A 17,558-nucleotide genomic window follows, 5' to 3' on the forward strand; every position below is an offset into this window, starting at 1 on the left:
AATGACTATAGAATTCTGATAGTATATATACTGTTTGAAATCTTAACAAGATTATGTAGGATTATGAAAGATTATGAATGTTTTAATTTTTTCTCTTGTGTATATATTGTACCTTATAGGAAGTATTAGTTATATAATAAAAAAAGTAATTTTTAAAAAACTAGGTAAAGAGGTAAAATTCAAAAACATTTCAGTAATGAAATAAGGGTAAATGGTATTAGGAAATGTTTTTTAGAACACAATAAAATGGATGTTTTATACTAAACTTAATCAAGATATAGTACTGTATAATCTTATTTGTGGTATAGAAAAGGTACAGAATGTTATGGTTATCTCTCACTCATGGGATTAGGAATAATTTTTTTCCTATATATTTTTCTTCAGCTTTCAGTTTTTCTTTTGCTGAATTTATATTAACTATATAATTAAATACATGGTGTAAACATTTGAGGGGGTGGAATTTAAAATATGCTCCAAAAGAAATTCAAACCAATATGTCTTTACTTGTTCTCCCTAGAGTTGGATTAATACTACTATTGTGTATGATGCTTGGGTCTTTTTTCTCGTTAATGAACAGGAATTGTTCCTTATTTCATTTTGCAGTATAGAATCAGAAAATATATTTAAAAGAGCAAAGTTTATCAGTAAAGGATCTTTAGCCTACTTTGTTGCCTGGTTTAGTATTTTGACATTAATTGTGTGGAAAACCTTGTATCCATAGGTATTGTAAATATTAAAATGAGCTCAGTTCTTATTCTTAGTTCAGTTACATTAATATCTAACCATATAGTTCATTTCTATTTGAACGGCAAAGTTTAGAGCAGTCTAGTAGTAACATATCTTCTTTCTATAATATATTAGTGTTATCCAACGATAGTTTTTAAGTCATTTCTAAAAATAGTATGGATAGTTTTGCATTACTCATCATAAATGTATATATTTTTTTAAAATGCGAACTAATTAAGAATGAGTCTTCTCTCTTACTGTGGAATAAATTATCTCATATTGTTATTTTCAACTAGAGCAGATAAATGGACATCTGTTTAATTGTTTCTTAATGTGTTCTTAGAGAAATCATGTCTTTAATAACCTACCTTTTTTTTAATCATTGAAATAAAATTTACATAAAGTGAAAGAAATTGCCGAGTAGTCTTCTGAAGTTTTATTCTGATTTTGCACTTCCCTAGCACCAGTTGAGAGCCCCCATCTCTCTGCATTCTGATGAGCATTTGGCATTGCTGTTTTGTTGTGGTTAATTTGAATATGCATGATGACTCAATGATATTGAGCATCTTTTCGTGTGCTTATTAGCTAGTTTTTCCCAAGTTCTGGACATCTTCAGTCCCCAGTTCTTTGACTCCTTATAGAGAATGTACAGTATCCCAAGTCTGCTGCCTTTTCATTGTTTCCCTTACTCCTTTACTTAAGTATTGTTGGCAGTCACAGCAGCTGGTCACTTTATAATATCCTTGAGTACTTTTTGTGTCTCACTTTGTTATATTTTTGATGAAGCCACACTCTGGTTAAATTCAACTCAACTCTCAACTCCCATTCCTGTTCTTAAACAGCACATGGCTAGGAGAAAAAAAAAACCAGTTAATTATGTCATCACATCGATTCTGTTCAGTTTAGGTCAGAGAACAGCACTCTTCTGTTTAAAACCCTCCAATAACTTCATTCCACTCAGAATGGAAGCTACCACATGTACTGTACCCTACCAGACTGGCCTTTCACTGCCACTAATCTCATCTTCTACTCCTTTACCTTTCTTTGGGACTATGAGTACAGAAGTTTTCATTTTGTGTTCTTAAAAGCACTGCGTAAACACTTGGTATAAGATTGTTCCTACCTAGCATGTGGTAGACCCTGAAGATTCTTTTTTTCCTGAGTCCTTCTCCCACCTGTTTTTTAAACTTCATTTTCAGATCCGTGATTCTAATTGCAACTATGAGGCCTTTATGAACATTATTAAATTGAGTGACAATATTGGAGAGCTAGAAGCAGTCAGAGATAAGGCAGCAGAAGAATTACAGTATCTTCGATCTCTAGATACAGTTGGTGATGGTAAGTAATTCATTTAAGTACAGAAACATGTACTTCTTTAATCATTATTCTATCTTTAAACAAAACTTTAATTTACCCAAATGTCACTTTATGATATTAGTTATTTTCACCTTATCTAAGTCTAAATCTTATTATGTTAATGTGTGTTAAGAATAAAAGTATTACAATTTTCTGAATTTGAGGCTGTTGATACTGTAATTATCTCTAAAGTAAAAATAATAGGCATGGTTTAATTTTAATTAAATAATTTCACTATAAAATTTCAGATTAGTTCTTTTATTGTTTGCTCTGTTCATGTTAAATTACAGTACATACATGTTTAAAGTATTTCATAAATAACATTACCACTAGCTCATAATCAATTTGTTTATATTTAGATATCAACACTATCAAGAATCAAATAAATAGCTTACTATTTGTAAAGAAAGTATGTGACTCAAGAATACAGCGATTGCAGTCAGGCAAAGTAAGTAAAGTACTTTAAAATTAATGTTTAGTTATAAATACTTTATATTCACTTAAATATCTAGCAAATGACAAGATGTGAAATATTAACTAGTGCGGCCCTCCACAAAAGGATTTGCAGAAAAAAGTATTTGTTAAAACTAAAGAGATTAAAACATTTCCTGAAAAATGCTACAGCAATTAAAGATTTTATTTATTGGTTTATTTATTCATCTTTTCATTTTTTATTAAAAATTCAACACTTACATAGTTTTATACATTGAGCACCATTTTAGACGGACCTAATAGGAAAAAGCTCTCTCTTCATAGAACTTATATTTTAGTTGAAGAGTGAAAAAATAAACCAATAAATAAATTATTATATAATGTTAAAAAAGTGTTAAAAATAAGTAAATATAAAAAATAACAAGGCAAAGTAGAGAGATAGAGAATGTCTAGGAATGTTTTAGATTAGATGCTGAGTGATTTGGTTACATTTGAGCTTAGAGAAATCTGATAGAATAATGGGAAAGTGTTGAGATTTTTTCTTTTTTAAAGAATCGTTCAGGCAGAGGTGAAATCATATGCAGAGGCCCTGAGATAGGAAGATGTTTGGTGAGTTAGAGTAGGTCAGCATGGCTGGTATGGAATGAATGAGAAAGGATGATAGTAGTAATAAAATTGGAGAGGAACCTTAGGGATTATATCATATGTGGTTTTATCTACCATAGTAAGATTTTTTAAAAATTCTTTTTTTTTTTTTTAAAGATTTTTAAAATTTATTTGACAGAGAGAGATCACAAGTAGGCAGAGAGGCAGGCAGAAAGAGGGGGAAGCAGGCTCCCTCCTGAGCAGAGAGCTGAATGTGGGGCTCAGTCCTAGGACCCTGAGATCATGACCTGAGCTGAAGGCAGAGGCTTAACTCACTGAGCCACCCAGGTGCCCTGATTTTTAAAAAATTCTAATCGTGATGGGAATCCGTTGGAGATTTATGCTGGCAAGTGACATGACCTGACTTATGAGGTAAAATAATCACTTGGGGTCTTTGTGATGTTTAGAAATTGTGGTAGAGTTGGCGGGAATAAGAATGGAGACTAAAAGATCATTTAGGAGATGATTGGTTTAGTCCAGTATGAGATGTCTGCAGAGGTTGTGGGAAGTAATTAGAATTTGGATGTAGTACTAACAGATTTACTAATAGACTAAATATGGAGTGAGGGGGGGAAAAAAAAAAAAGGATTCAGGGAGGATTCCTAGAATTTCTGGCCTGACTGCATGAACAGTGTTGCTATTTACTAAAATAGATAATACAGTAAAGAGGAGATTAAGAAGAGACAATCAAATTTTGGATGTTTTAGTTTGAGATCCTTATTGGACAGTCAAATAAACCTGCTAGCTGTTAAGCACTGTAGTTCAAGGGGAAGGTTGGTGATGGACCTAAACTTTGAGGGTCCTCAGGATTATTAGATGTTTATTTAAAGTAAAGATACTGGATGGAGTTACCTAAAACAGTGAGTATAAGTAAGAAGATAATCAAGAACTTAGTCCAGAGGCAGTATAGTTACTAGAGTTTAAGACAAAGTGGAAGATCTACCTAAAGAGACAGAGTAAGTCACTGGTGAAATTGAAGGAAAACGTGGGAGTGTGATATTCCAGAAGCCAATTATAGAAAGTTTTTAAGGAAGTAAGAGATCGGGTATGTCGCAGGCTGCTAATAAGTTGAATAAGATGAAGACGTAGAATTGACCATTTGATTTGCCACCAGGAGAATACTGGTGATCTGATAATAGCATTTTGGAGTATTGGAGAGAAACCCTTATTGGAACTGGTCCAAGAGAAAATGGAGAGAGATGAATTAGAAACAGTGATTATAGGTAGCTGAGAAGAGCAGAGATTTGGGCCTTGGAAACAGAAAAGAGCTTTTTTTTAAAACTAACTACCTTAGTTTTCAGTATAGTCCATTTTTTTTTTTTTTTCCTGGTTTTCTCTTTTGGAAATTTATTGTGACTCTCTGGGCTTATAATTTTAAAATGTATTTAAATTTTGAATTTCTTAAGAATAGAAGACTGATTTTTATAAATATTGAGTTTAGTTGCTGGATTAATTACAACTCATTACTTGAGGCCCGCATTTGTCTAATACCTGAACTTATGTGTATGTATGTCTTTGTTTCAGTTAACTGTATTTTAAAATTATATACTCATGCACATTCAGTATAGAAGAATACTTATTTTGGGAGCAAGAGAGCACATGAGTGGGAGCAGGGGACGGGGGCTGAGAGAGAGAGAGGAAGGAGAGAAAGAATCTCCAAGCAGACTCCCCAGAGTGTGGAGCCCAGTGTAAGGCTTGCTTCCAGGACCCAGAGTAAATGTCTTAAGCTGAAATCAAGAGTTGGATGCTCAACTGATTGAGCCACCCACGTGCCCCAGTGTTCAGACACCTTTTCATAGCAGATCCCTTTAAAATTTAGATACCTTGTTTTGAAGCCCATCAATTCTTTTTTGAGTCTCAAGCTTTACCTTTTTAATTAGTTCACTTGGGAAGAAAGGTCAGAATCTCCACAGAGATAAAGGGTTTTTTTTTTTTTTTCATTTTATTTTAATTTTTTATTTTTTTTAAAAACATATATTTTTATCCCCAGGGGTACAGGTCTGTGAATCACCAGGTTTACACACTTCACAGCACTCACCAAAGCACATACCCTCCCCAATGTCCATAATCCCACCCCCTTCTCCCAACCCCCCTCCCCCCAGCAACCCTCAGTTTGTTTTGTGAGATTAAGAGTCCCTTATGGTTTGTCTCCCTCCCAATTCCATCTTGTTTCATTGATTCTTCTTCTATCCACTTAAGCCCCCATGTTGCATCACCACTTCCTCATATCAGGGAGATCATATGATAGTTGTCTTTCTCTGCTTGACTTATTTCGCTAAGCATGATACGCTCTAGTTCCATCCATGTTGTCGCAAATGGCAAGATTTCATTTCTTTTGATGGCTGCATGGTATTCCATTGTGTATATATACCACATCTTCTTGATCCATTCATCTGTTGATGGACATCTAGGTTCTTTCCATAGTTTGGCTATTGTGGACATTGCTGCTATAAACATTCGGGTGCACGTGCCCCTTTGGATCACTACGTTTGTATCTTTAGGGTAAATACCCAGTAGTGCAGTTGCTGAGATAAAGTTTTTTAACCGTGCTACTCATCTTGAAATCTTAGGAGGCTGTTTATCTTTTTTATTACAATAATAAAGTTACGGTGAATACTCTTCTGCATCTCATATGTGGAGCTGCTTCTGGGAAAGAAAGAGGTGGTAAGTTTGAAGAAAGAAGACTTAGGAGAAAACGTGCTGCCACCAGGTTGCTTTATGCCAGACATTTTAAGTCAGTTATCTATTATTATACAGTATTTATATGAAGGGAAATACTAATTAGAGAGGAAGTTTTCCACTTTTCTCAAGTTCTTTTTCTTCTCCATTATGTATTAACTACATCTAATTTAGTATTTCCCCCTAATTAAGGCACCCAAACTTTCAGAAAAACCTTCTGATCTTTCTTTTCCTTTTTTTTTTTTTTTTTTAAGATTTTATTAATTTATTTCACAGAGAACAGAGCAAGAGGGAGATGGAACACATGAGCAGGGTTCAGGGGAGCAGAGATAGAGGGAGAAGCAGGCTCCCCACTGAGCAAGGAGCCCGACTGGGGACTCAATCCCAGGACCCTGGGATCATGACTTGAGCTGAAGGGAAACCTTAACCGACTGAGCCACCCAGGCGCCTCTGATCTTTCTTTTTTAAATAGAGGATTGTGAGATAGGGATTTAGGAATACAGAGAAATGGTGACACAGAAACATTCGGGTTTTATGGAAGAGGCTGCAGGCTTTGAAAACACCGAGTCATTCTTGGCAGCTCTGTAATCATAGGCAGTCTTTCTGATTTCAGCTTTTTTATCTGTTAAGTGAGGTGGGTGATATTTATCCAATAGGATTGTTGTGGAGAATAATGTGTATAAAGTACATAGCACAGTGCTTGACATGTGGATTCTCTATAAATTTTTTTGAAGATTTTATTTATTTATTCGTCAGAGAGAGAAAAGAGAGAGCACAAGTAGGAGGAGTGGCAGGCAGAGGGAGAAGCAGGTTCCTTACTGAGCAGGGAGCCCAATGTAGGGCTCGACCCCAGACCCTGGGATTATGACTTGAACTGAAGGCAGATGCTTAACTGACTGAGCCACCCAGGCATCTCTAGACTGTCTAAATTTTGAACTCATGTTTTGTTTTGTTTTTCTGTGTTTTTTCATGTGTAGGTAGTTACTTTGCTTTTTGACTTTGAAAACTAAATTTAATTTACTGTTTAGGTCGTCTGAGAAGAAGCATATTTTTAATGAAAGATGGTAGAGTTTTTACTCTCTCAGGAGAAAAATTACTCTTTTGGGATATTTTCTGTTTTCTCAGTGAATAGACTTCAGTCTGTACTTGAACATGTTGGGATTTATTTATTCTTGGACATTGTAAGCATTCCAGATATCCCCTTTAGCTCCTAAAATGTTCATTTTCATTTGGAATATGTAGAAATAGAGAATATTTGAAATTCTGGTAATTCAGAATTATTTTATAATGAAAGAAGTGAATGCTTATCATACTTTTAATGCATATTTACTACGCAGTTATTAATTAGGAAATTCTCTAGGCTGGGACTTTTGGGAACCCACATGAAGGAGAAAGAAAAGAAAAAACTTTATTTTTATTCCATTTTAGTTTAACATTTTTATATCTATGAAAAGATCTTTGACCTAATACATGAGTAGATGAAATATTGACCTGCATTTACTTTTCTCTTAGGAAATAAATACTGTGAAACTGGCAGCGAACTTTGGGAAACTTTGCACAGTCCCCTTGGACAGCATTCTTGTAGACAATGTTGCACTACAATTTTTTATGGGTGGGTAAATGCGTTTTATGAAAATAAAACAGCCCTCAAAATTTTTAATAATCGTAAATATTACTAAACTTTAAATATCTGATATTAAGCATACCAAATATATCTTTCCTCCACTCCCCATTCTCTAAAGTGTTCCCTTTTTTGGAAATCATAGAGGTAGAGATTTATTTTGTTTAGAAGGAAAGAAATGCTTATTATAACTTAAATGTGCATTTGTTAAATAACTCATTTAAATTCTAGCAGATTCTATGAATTTAAATTATTTGAGAAGGAGTTCTTTATCAGCAACATTGTTTTTAACGTTTGTATCATTTTGTGCATGAATAGGTCTTTGTTTTTATATAATTTTAATACATATAAATATTTACTAATTTTGTTAATATTATATTTGACCTTTGAACAACATGGATTTGAACTGTGCAGATTCACTTATTTATATAGATTGTATTTGATAAATACAGTATAGTAATACAAATGTATTTTCCTTATGATTCTCTTAACATTTTTTTCTCTAGCTTACTTTAAGAATATAGTACATACGGAATGTTGTATGTGTTCATTGTTTATATAATTGGGAAGGCTTCCAGTCAACAGTAGACTATTAGTAGTTATGGTTTTGGGAAGTCAGGAATTATACATGGATTTTTGAGTCCATGGTGAGTTGTGCCCCTGATCTAACCGGCAGTGTTCAGGGGTCAACTATACATCAAAACTGCTTTTTATCTGGAGGACATTTTCAGTAAACCTCCCTGATTCTTCATTTTCATGACCAAAAACATAAATGCATGGCTTATTGAAGATCCTAATCCTTACTTTTAATATTTGTAAGAATATTAATATTATAATCAGTAATCTTTATTGAGAACAGAAGCCAAATGTTCCTGAAGTAGTTTCTTTCTGATGAAGCCTTCTGTAGTAATTTTATCTCCTAGAAATTTTATCATGAAAAATAAGATTTAAAAAAAAATGTGTGCATCCATTTGTGTTTTCTATATAACTGTGATCTTTTTAACCTAACCAATTTGTGATGTAAGCATTCTTCATCTTCAGCATTTGCTTAACAGTTTGAAAATGTAGAGTTTTAAATATCTGAAACTTTAATCCTTCTTAACTTGCATGGCTACATGCATCCAAAAATATGTGACATTAATATCTATGTTGTTATGGATTTTGTTTGGTAGATTACATGCAGCAAACTGGAGGTCAAGCACATCTCTTCTTCTGGATGACAGTGGAAGGATACCGAGTTACAGCCCAACAGCAACTCGAAGTTTTATTAAGTCGTCAGAAAGATGGAAAACATCAAACCAACCAAACCAAGGGTCTCTTAAGAGCAGCTGCTGTTGGAATATATGAACAGTATTTATCAGAAAAGGTGAGTCTCTGTTTTGATTAGTTTTTTTATCTTCTTTGGTAGTAACATTAGTAATAATATATATATATATATATATATATATATATATATATATATATATATATTTTATAATTTTTTATTTTTTATAAACATATATTTTTATCCCCAGGGGTACAGGTCTGTGAATCACCAGGTTTACACACTTCACAGCACTCACCAAAGCACATACCCTCCCCAATTTTTAAAGACACATTTATTCAGCATCATGATCAGACTATTACATTTAGCAATCAACAGCAAGGATACAAAAAAAAAAAAACTACATTAAAACCCTTTGTTGGAATGCTTTACACTTTCCACAGAACAGAAACTATGATAACCTGTTACATAATTAGTCACAAATACAGTCCTTGAACTTTTTGTACATACACATGAGTTGTCTAAAACATGTCTTCTTTGAAGCAGCGAGGCCCTACTACCCCTGTGTTTGGCTCAGTTCACAAATCTGTTATAACCTGTAGCTTCCCTGTCACCTCTCTGGCTCTCCTCTCCTGCTAAGCTATTTCCTGGCAGTAATTAAAACCTTCTGCCACTGCTATAGCTATTTCTGCTGCTGGAACCATCATAGCCACCTTGGTTTCGTGGTTTAGCAAAGTATTGGCCTCTACTACCATAGGGGCTAGAACTTCTGCCTCCAAAATTTGAGGATTGATTGTTGTAATTGCCAAAATCATTACAGCTTCTGCCACCTCCAAAGTTGCTTCCATCATTACCAAATCTGTGATAGCCATCCCAACTGCCACCTTATCTACCACCGCCTCGACTGCCACCAAAAGCCACCTCGACCACTGAAGTTCCCTCCATGACCAAAGTTGTCATTCCCACCAAAACCACCTCCATGACGACCAGCAGTTTCCAGAACCACTTAGACCTCTTTGTGTGAATGAAGCACTAGCCATCTCTTGCTTTGATAGGGCTTTTCCGTTCTTCACAGTTGTGGCCATTCAAAGTAAGGTATTTTTGAATGACAGTCTTGTCTACAGAATCATAGTCATCAAATGTTACAAAGCAAAACTGCTCTTTTTGCCCCTGCTGCTGCTTTCCAATGACCACTTGCCACTTTCCAAAGGCACGTGGGAGAAGAATGGGGCATAAACAAGTCACTTCAAGAGAACGGGAGCAAGTGTCGGCAATTGAGAAGACTGCCTCCCAGAACAGCTCCTCAGTCCCATACTTATTAGATACAGATAGCAATCAACAAGCAAGCAAGATATACCTGATCAAGCAGTATAGGATCTGTGGTTGAGTAAACACTTTTAAAGGAATCATCTAATTAACTACAGGTGATCGCTGGAGAAGGGGAGATAACAGAAAAAAGAAACAGGCTGGGCGTTCCCAGCTGCTCGGGCTTCAAGGATGTATATCATCTTCTCCCAGAGAGGCCTATTGCTGGTACATGTTCAAGCGTGTTTGGTCAGTACATTGTTCTGAGGGATGGTTACACACTGCCTCAGTCAGTCATGATCTCAGTTTCTTTGATTTTCCCTTACTGTTCAAATGTAATCCCTTAGATGATATTCTTTCGTGTCGTCTTTGATGTTACCAACAAAAACTTTTTTCATGGTTAAGTGGGCACCAGGTTTTTGAGAATCTTCTCTTGAGATAGCTGTCTTTAGTTCCACAACTCTTCCTTGTGTGGAAGAGTGGCCTTGCATTCATGGCTGCATCCACCTCCTCCCCAGGGGCATATGTGACGAACCCAAAGCCTCTGGAGCGCTTGGTGTTTGGATATCTCATTACCACACAGTCCGTAAGTGTTCCGCATTGCTCAGAATGGCTCCTCAGACTCTCATCGGTTTCAAAGCTCAGACCTCCAGTAAAGAGCTTCTGCATCTGTTCAGCCTCTTTGGGAGACCCTGACTTAGACATGATGGTGGTGGGAGGGGAGACTTGAACGAAGCTTACTCAGCAGCATCCCTGGGCAGAAAGGAGTAATCTAACAAACGTTTCTCAGTGATAATTTTTGTAATACTTCTGAATATTCATTACTTATAGTAAGCAGTACTACTTGCAAACCTTGTCTCATTTAATCTTAATAACAGTCTTTTTGTATATTACTGTTCTTTTATTATAGGTAAAGAAGCTCATGTTTAGAAAATTGAATTAACTTTGCCAGGGTCATGCAAATACTAGTGACAAAGTCAAGACTCAAAGTCACACATACTCTAGATTCAAGGATACAGAAGATTGAAAGTATAAGAATGGAAAAAGATAAACGATGCATACAGTAACCAAAACACAGCTGGAGCAGCTATCTAATATTAGACAATAGATTTTAAAACAAAAATTATTAATAGAAAAAACATTTTATAATGATAAAAAGGTCAATTGATCCTTGATTTACCGTCAAAAAAAAAATTAGAAATACTACAGCAAAACCTCCACATACATAGGACAAAACCTGACAGAATTGAAGAGAGAAATAGACATTCAACAATAGGTGGATATTGAAGACTTCAGTAGTGATAGAACAAGTAGATAGAATATGACCAAAGATACACAGTAGATGAAGAACACTATAGAACACTATAAACCACTATCAAACCTGCACATCTATAGAATACTTTCCCTAAGAACAGCAGAGAATACACATTATTTTCAAGCTTATATGAAACATTGTCTGGGTTAGAGAGACCCTTTGCTAGGCCATAAAATAACTCTGAATTTAAAAGTGTTGAAATCATACAAAAGTATGTCCTTTTATCATAGTGGAATTAATTATTAATTAACAGAAGGAGTTTTGAGAAATTTTAAATTCTTAAAAATTAACACATTTCAAAATAGTCTCTGGGTCAAAAGAAATCAGAAGGAAATTAGGAGGTATTTTGAATTGAATGAAAACGAGAACACAGTGTATCAAAATTTATGGGATGCAGTTACCACAGTGCTTAGAGAGAAATATGTCACTTTAAATGCCTAGTTAGAAGAAAGATCTTGAAACAGCAATTTACATTTTTACCTTAAACTAGAAGGGGAATAGTAAAATAAATTCAAGGAAAACTGAAGGAAGGAAGTGGGAAAGATCAGAATGGATACCCATGAAATGGAAAACAGAAAAACAGTAATGAAAATCAATATAGCCAAAAGTTGATTCTTTAAAATTGGCAAACCTTTAGCCAGCTTGGCCAAGAAAAATAAAAAAGAAAGTCACAGATACCAAAATCATGAATCAAACAGAAGGCATCATCACCAACCCTATGGAAATAAAAAAGACTAAATGCAAATATAAACAACTTTACACTACAAATTAGAAAACTTAAATGATATGGGCAAATGTCTTGAAAGACACAGATTGAGAAACTCTATTTTTTTTTTTGTTGGTGTTCTAGTTGTTTTTTTAAAAAAAATTTTAATTTTTTTCATTAACGTGTAATGTATTATTAACCCCAGGGGTATAGATCTGTGAATCGCCAGGTTTACACACTTCACAGCACTAACCATAGCACATACCCTCCCCAGTGTCCATAATCCCACCACCCTCTCGCTACCCCCTGGCAACCCTCAGTTTGTTTTTTGAGATTAAGAGTCTCTTATGGTTTGTCTCCCTCCCGATCCTACCTTGTTTCATTTATTCCTTTCCTACCCCCAGATCCCTCATGTTGCATCTCCCCTTCCTCATATCAGGGAGATCATATGATAGTTGTCTTTCTCTGATTGACTTACTTCACTCAGCATAATACCCTCTAGTTCCATCCACATCATCGCAAATGGCAAGACGAAACTGTCATTCTGATACCAACACCAGACAGAGACATCATGGAGACTACAGACCAGTATTGCTCATGAATATGGACACAACAATCCACAAGATTCCTCATACTCCAGTATTTGTAACGGCTATGCCATAGAGTACCTTCAAATTTATACATACTAGCACAAAAATTGTATTTGAACTTTTAAAAATAAGATTTTATTTTTATTAGAGAGAAAGCAAGAGAGATAGTGAAAGAGAACGTGAACAGGGAGGAGAGGGAGAAGAACACTCCCCACTGAGCAGGGAGCCTGGTATGGGACTCAGTCCCAGGAACCTGGGATAATGACCTGAGCCGTAGGCAGGTACTTCACTGGCTAAGCTACCCACGTGCCCTTGTATTTGAATTTTAAGTGTGAATTTTATTTGAAAACTGCTTATTAGTCCATTTGCTTATATTTTTGCCAAATGAAATATATCATACTTTTTAAAGAGTGCATATTCTAAAGAATGTAACAGACACATTTGTATATACCATCTGGCTAAAGAAACAGAACATGTACTGTGCTTTTGAAGATTCTTAGTATATTCTTCACCTGTTTCACCTGTCTTGTTTGTCTGTTTTCTTTTTTCTTGATGAACTTAGTTTTCTGTAATTATTCACTTGCTTTCCCATACCATTTTACTATACATATATTTTCTAAAGCAGTATCTTGCTTAGCGTTTTTTTAACCTTTATATAAATGGAATGGACTATATGCCTTGCTTTTATTCCCCTCATTATTATATTGCATTTTATACATGTTGATTTATGTAAGTGTAATTCATTTGTACTGAAGTCCAAGAGTTTATTTACTTCAAAAATATTTTTTTAAAGATTTTATTTATTTATTTGACAGACAGAGCTCACAAGTAGGCAGAGAGGCAGGCAGAGAGAGAGAGAGGGGAAAGCAGGCTCCCTGCAGAGCAGAGAGCCCAGTGTGGGCTTCAATCCCAGGATTCCAGGATAATGACCTGAACCGAAGTCAGAGGCTTTAACCCACTGAGCCACCCAGGTGCTCCTACCTTCAAAAATATTTATGAGCAGTTTGGTTTGTTTCCCCTTCTTTTCTGTTGTACTTTTGCTCTGAATATTGCTGTTCATATTTCTACCTGAACACATTCAAGAGTTTCTGCTGTTTAAAAACACAGCTATAGTGTGTATATCTAAGTCTTTCTATGTTAATTTTTAAAGTAGGCTATAGAGTCAGCTCTGTTATATGTAGTCCAGTTGAATGGATTACAATTAATACTGGAAAAATGAAATAATAGTTATTAAGTCGGTTTTTTCCAGCATTTTAAAGATAGTATTTCATTGTTTTCTGGCTTTCATTATTTCCAGTGAGAAGTTAACTGTGAGTTTGTTATGTTTTTGAAGTTAATATTTTTTTAAAGCTTTGGAAAATATCCTAAGTCTTGGGAAACCCTTCTCCAAGACACTGTAAGTTCCACATTTTAGCAGTGGGTGGAGAAGATTGAGAAAAAATGCAAAACCCATACTTAATTCCAGAATTCAGTGCTGAAGGCAGCATTTTAGTGTCAGATGACTGTGGCGTGGATTTCTCTCCTTCGGTAGTCATTGCTGTCTTTTTCTCTTACCTTCTACTATTGGCAGTCATTGTTTACTCTTCACAGTAATGAATTCTCCATCGTGTAGCACTCCATGTACGGCTTAAGTGCATTGTTACCATGAATGTTAACTATTCATCTTTTGCTTTTCCTGTCCTGTGCTGTGTATTGTGATGGGACTTTTAAATTTTTAACATTATGAATATTGTAACCAAGGTTTCTAAAGTTCAGATAATGAAAATGAGAATGATTATGGTACCAACATCAGCATTACCCAGACATTGCCAATAGAAGAGGCTGAAGGACTAAATCATTTTAATGACAGATGGAAGGAGCCTTATACCTGGGTTAGGGAGAGTAAATAACCAAAATAAAGCATACTGACTGCATGAAGAGCAAAAAATGTTTTGGGATTGATCTTGGTGGAGAAGGGGATATAAAAGCAGATTTGGAAACTGAATTTTGCAAATAATTTTAAGTCAGTAAAAAGTTTTTTTCATCTCCCCCAAAGACCTCACTGGTCAGTTAAAAGTAGTGGCTATTAAGTGAATTAGCTTGGGCATACTACACAAATGAACACACATTAGCCTGTACCTTTTTTTGTTTTGTTTTGTTTTTTTAAGATTTTGTTTACTTATTTGTCAGAGAGAGAGCAGGGGGGAGTGGCTGGCAGAGGGAGAAGCAGGCTGCCCACTGAGCAAGGAGCCTGATTGCGACTCCATCCCAGGACTGGGATCATGACCTGAACCAAAGGAAGACATTGAAGGACTGAGCTACCCAGGCATCCCACTTGCTTGCTTTTTAAAACTAGAATTAATTTTGGGTGCCTTTGGTAAGAAGTTTATGGACTGAAAGGAATTGGTGGCCCTTTGAAATTTAGACCTTACTCTGGTAGATCTCACCAGCAATCTTGCTTTCTGTAGTATATCGCGTTACATCAGATTATGGCAATGAGAGTGTATTTTCCACTGGTGTTTGGTACTTTAATTTGAAAAAAATGGGAGTTTTAGATATCTTCTTGATTTCTAAGATTTTAGTAAATTGCAGAAAAAATAAAACAAACTTTGTTCATATATTTGTATATTTAGCAAACAGTGCATTTGATCTTAGCCAAAGGCCCAGAAGCTATTGCACACAGTACAGATGTAAATTTTAACAAATTCCTTTCAGTCCATAAAATTCTTACCAAAGAAAATGAAAAGATCTTACCTGCTAAATATCATGTAGTCCTTCTATACAATACTGTTAAAACGGTATCACTTGCTTACCTGTGATACTGAGGTTTTCATAATAAAGATTTTTGGTCAGTTTTTAGTTTCTTCAAAACATTAGAAACAATGAGTTTTTTTTTTGTTTTGTTTTGTTTTTTTTTAAGAGTCATTTATTTATTTGACAGCACAAGCAGGGGGAGCAACAGAGGCAGAGAGAGGAGCAGACTCTCTGCTGATCAGGGAGACCAATTCGGGGCTTGATCCTAGGACCCTGAGATCTTGACCAGAACCGAAGTTAGCCACTTAACCAACTGAGCCACCCAAGTGCCCCAACAGTGAGATTCTTGACATTATAAAAATGTCACAAAATAACTTCCTTAGACATTTGCTTCAACATGGCTATGATTATTGCCAGCCATAAAAAAGATGCTAAAATATTGACATACAGTAAAGTCATATTTTCAAAGAATGTGGTAAGAATAGTGTCCCCTAATTTGAAAATACATTAAAAATAAATATGAAAAAGAATTACGGTAAATAGAAATTTATAAATAAATAAATAACTCTCAACTAATCTTTGAAGAGGTTAAAAGGAACCTTGAAAAGGATAGATTGACCTGAGTTGTGTATGTATAGGCTACAAAGAAACCTCAATTTGTCAAGAAGGGCTAATTATTTTTGAAATGAGAGTGTTGAGAACTCAAAAAAATATCATAAGGAGGAGATAGTTAGCTTAACAGGATTTTCTTAGTTTCTTTACTAAAACTATAATTTATTTGGAATTCACCTTTGGTCTCACAAGTTTAAATGACCTCTGTGTTTTAAAACCCATTTTCCTTGAGAAGGAGGTAATAACTTTTAGTGATATCCATTATGTTTAAAATGTTTAAAAAGGGCATTTTAGACACAAATAGTCTATATGTTAACTTATAGATGCAGTTCTTAGTAAGTAAAATGTAATTATTCTGTGCCTAAATAGTTCTACTGAAAAGACATTTAACTTGACATCAGCACATTGGGCTGATAACAGAAGTAAGTGTGACGTAGGCTTAAGAGCAGACCTGAAAGTCAAAGTGAATTTTGTATTTGATTGTATTCATTTATACCACTTGGTACCAAAAAAAAAAAAAAAAAAAAAGTGATGTCTTAAAATCTGCAAGCAGATCAGAGAAGTATTATTAAAAAAGGAGACTCAAAAAAGTAAATTATCTTATGGAATCATGGAATAAAAAGAAAATAATTTTTTGATTAAGTATAGATAATCTGTTTAGTCTTATTGTAGGTATATAATTTTTTTTCAAATATTTTGTTTACTTGACAGAGATAGACACAGTGAGAGAAGGAACACAAGCAGGGGGAGTGGGAGGGGGAGACACAGGCTTCCCACTGAGCAGGGAGCCTGATGCTAGGCTGTATCCCAGGACCCTGAGATCATGACCCGAGCCAAAGGCAGATGTTTAATGACTGAGCCACCAAAGTTGCCTCTGTGTATAACTTTTTTCGAGGTCTTATATTTATACATTTTAACAATATACAATAATATAGCCTACAATATTTAAATATCTTAAAAAAAGCTTGAAAAGTTACATAGTGTATTAGAGGGTAAAACCTAGTATGTGTCTCTCAAACATTATTTGTTTAATTAGTCTTATTAATTACTAATTGCTGCTGATAACTAGACCTTTTGTTTTATTTAAATAACCACATTTGTGTGAAAAGTACAGAATGCAGATTAATAGATAATTTTGGAAAAACACATTTTTGCATTTTTATGTTTAAAGTAAAAAATATACATAAATATTTTTTCTGTATTTATTTTTTTTAAGTAGGTAGATCTGGCTGGTTGTGTCTCATGAAAGCTCTTTAAAAGTATTGGTCACGTTATACCAAGGATGAGTCCTAACCCAGTTGTGTATATTTGAGACTATAGGAAAAAGTAAACTAAATGTAAAATGTTACGATTTTTAAGTATGCCTCTTATATCCTAGAAACTGAGTTTCGTGAGCTTAGAGGGCAACTGACAGGACAAAATAAGCTAAAATCAGTCCCTCTCTAATTTTTATCACGTACTTGAAGTTGTTCAATTCTTTTTTTTGTTTCAGGGGAAACCACACATACTCCCTCCCCCCCCCCCCCCACCACCACATCCTCCTCTACACACACAAACAATAAATAAGCACTCCT

The 17,558-nt window shown here is 34.9% G+C and overlaps 1 protein-coding gene and 1 pseudogene across 3 annotated transcripts in view; one reads left to right on the forward strand and one right to left on the reverse strand.

Annotated features, from left to right (window-relative positions):
- Window positions 1–17,558, forward strand: part of SNX13 (sorting nexin 13) — a 129,955-nt gene that overhangs the window by 72,730 nt on the left and 39,667 nt on the right. For all 3 annotated transcript variants that reach the window (XM_032303919.1, XM_032303917.1, XM_032303918.1), the window contains exons 10-13: window positions 1,926–2,064; window positions 2,442–2,530; window positions 7,351–7,450; window positions 8,632–8,825. In XM_032303919.1, coding sequence (XP_032159810.1) covers window positions 1,926–2,064; window positions 2,442–2,530; window positions 7,351–7,450; window positions 8,632–8,825 — 522 coding nt within the window. The remainder of the gene's footprint in view (window positions 1–1,925; window positions 2,065–2,441; window positions 2,531–7,350; window positions 7,451–8,631; window positions 8,826–17,558) is intronic.
- Window positions 9,265–10,790, reverse strand: LOC116568509 (annotated as a pseudogene).

Source organism: Mustela erminea, chromosome 11 (assembly GCF_009829155.1).
Source record: "Mustela erminea isolate mMusErm1 chromosome 11, mMusErm1.Pri, whole genome shotgun sequence".
Lineage (NCBI taxonomy): Eukaryota > Metazoa > Chordata > Mammalia > Carnivora > Mustelidae > Mustela > Mustela erminea.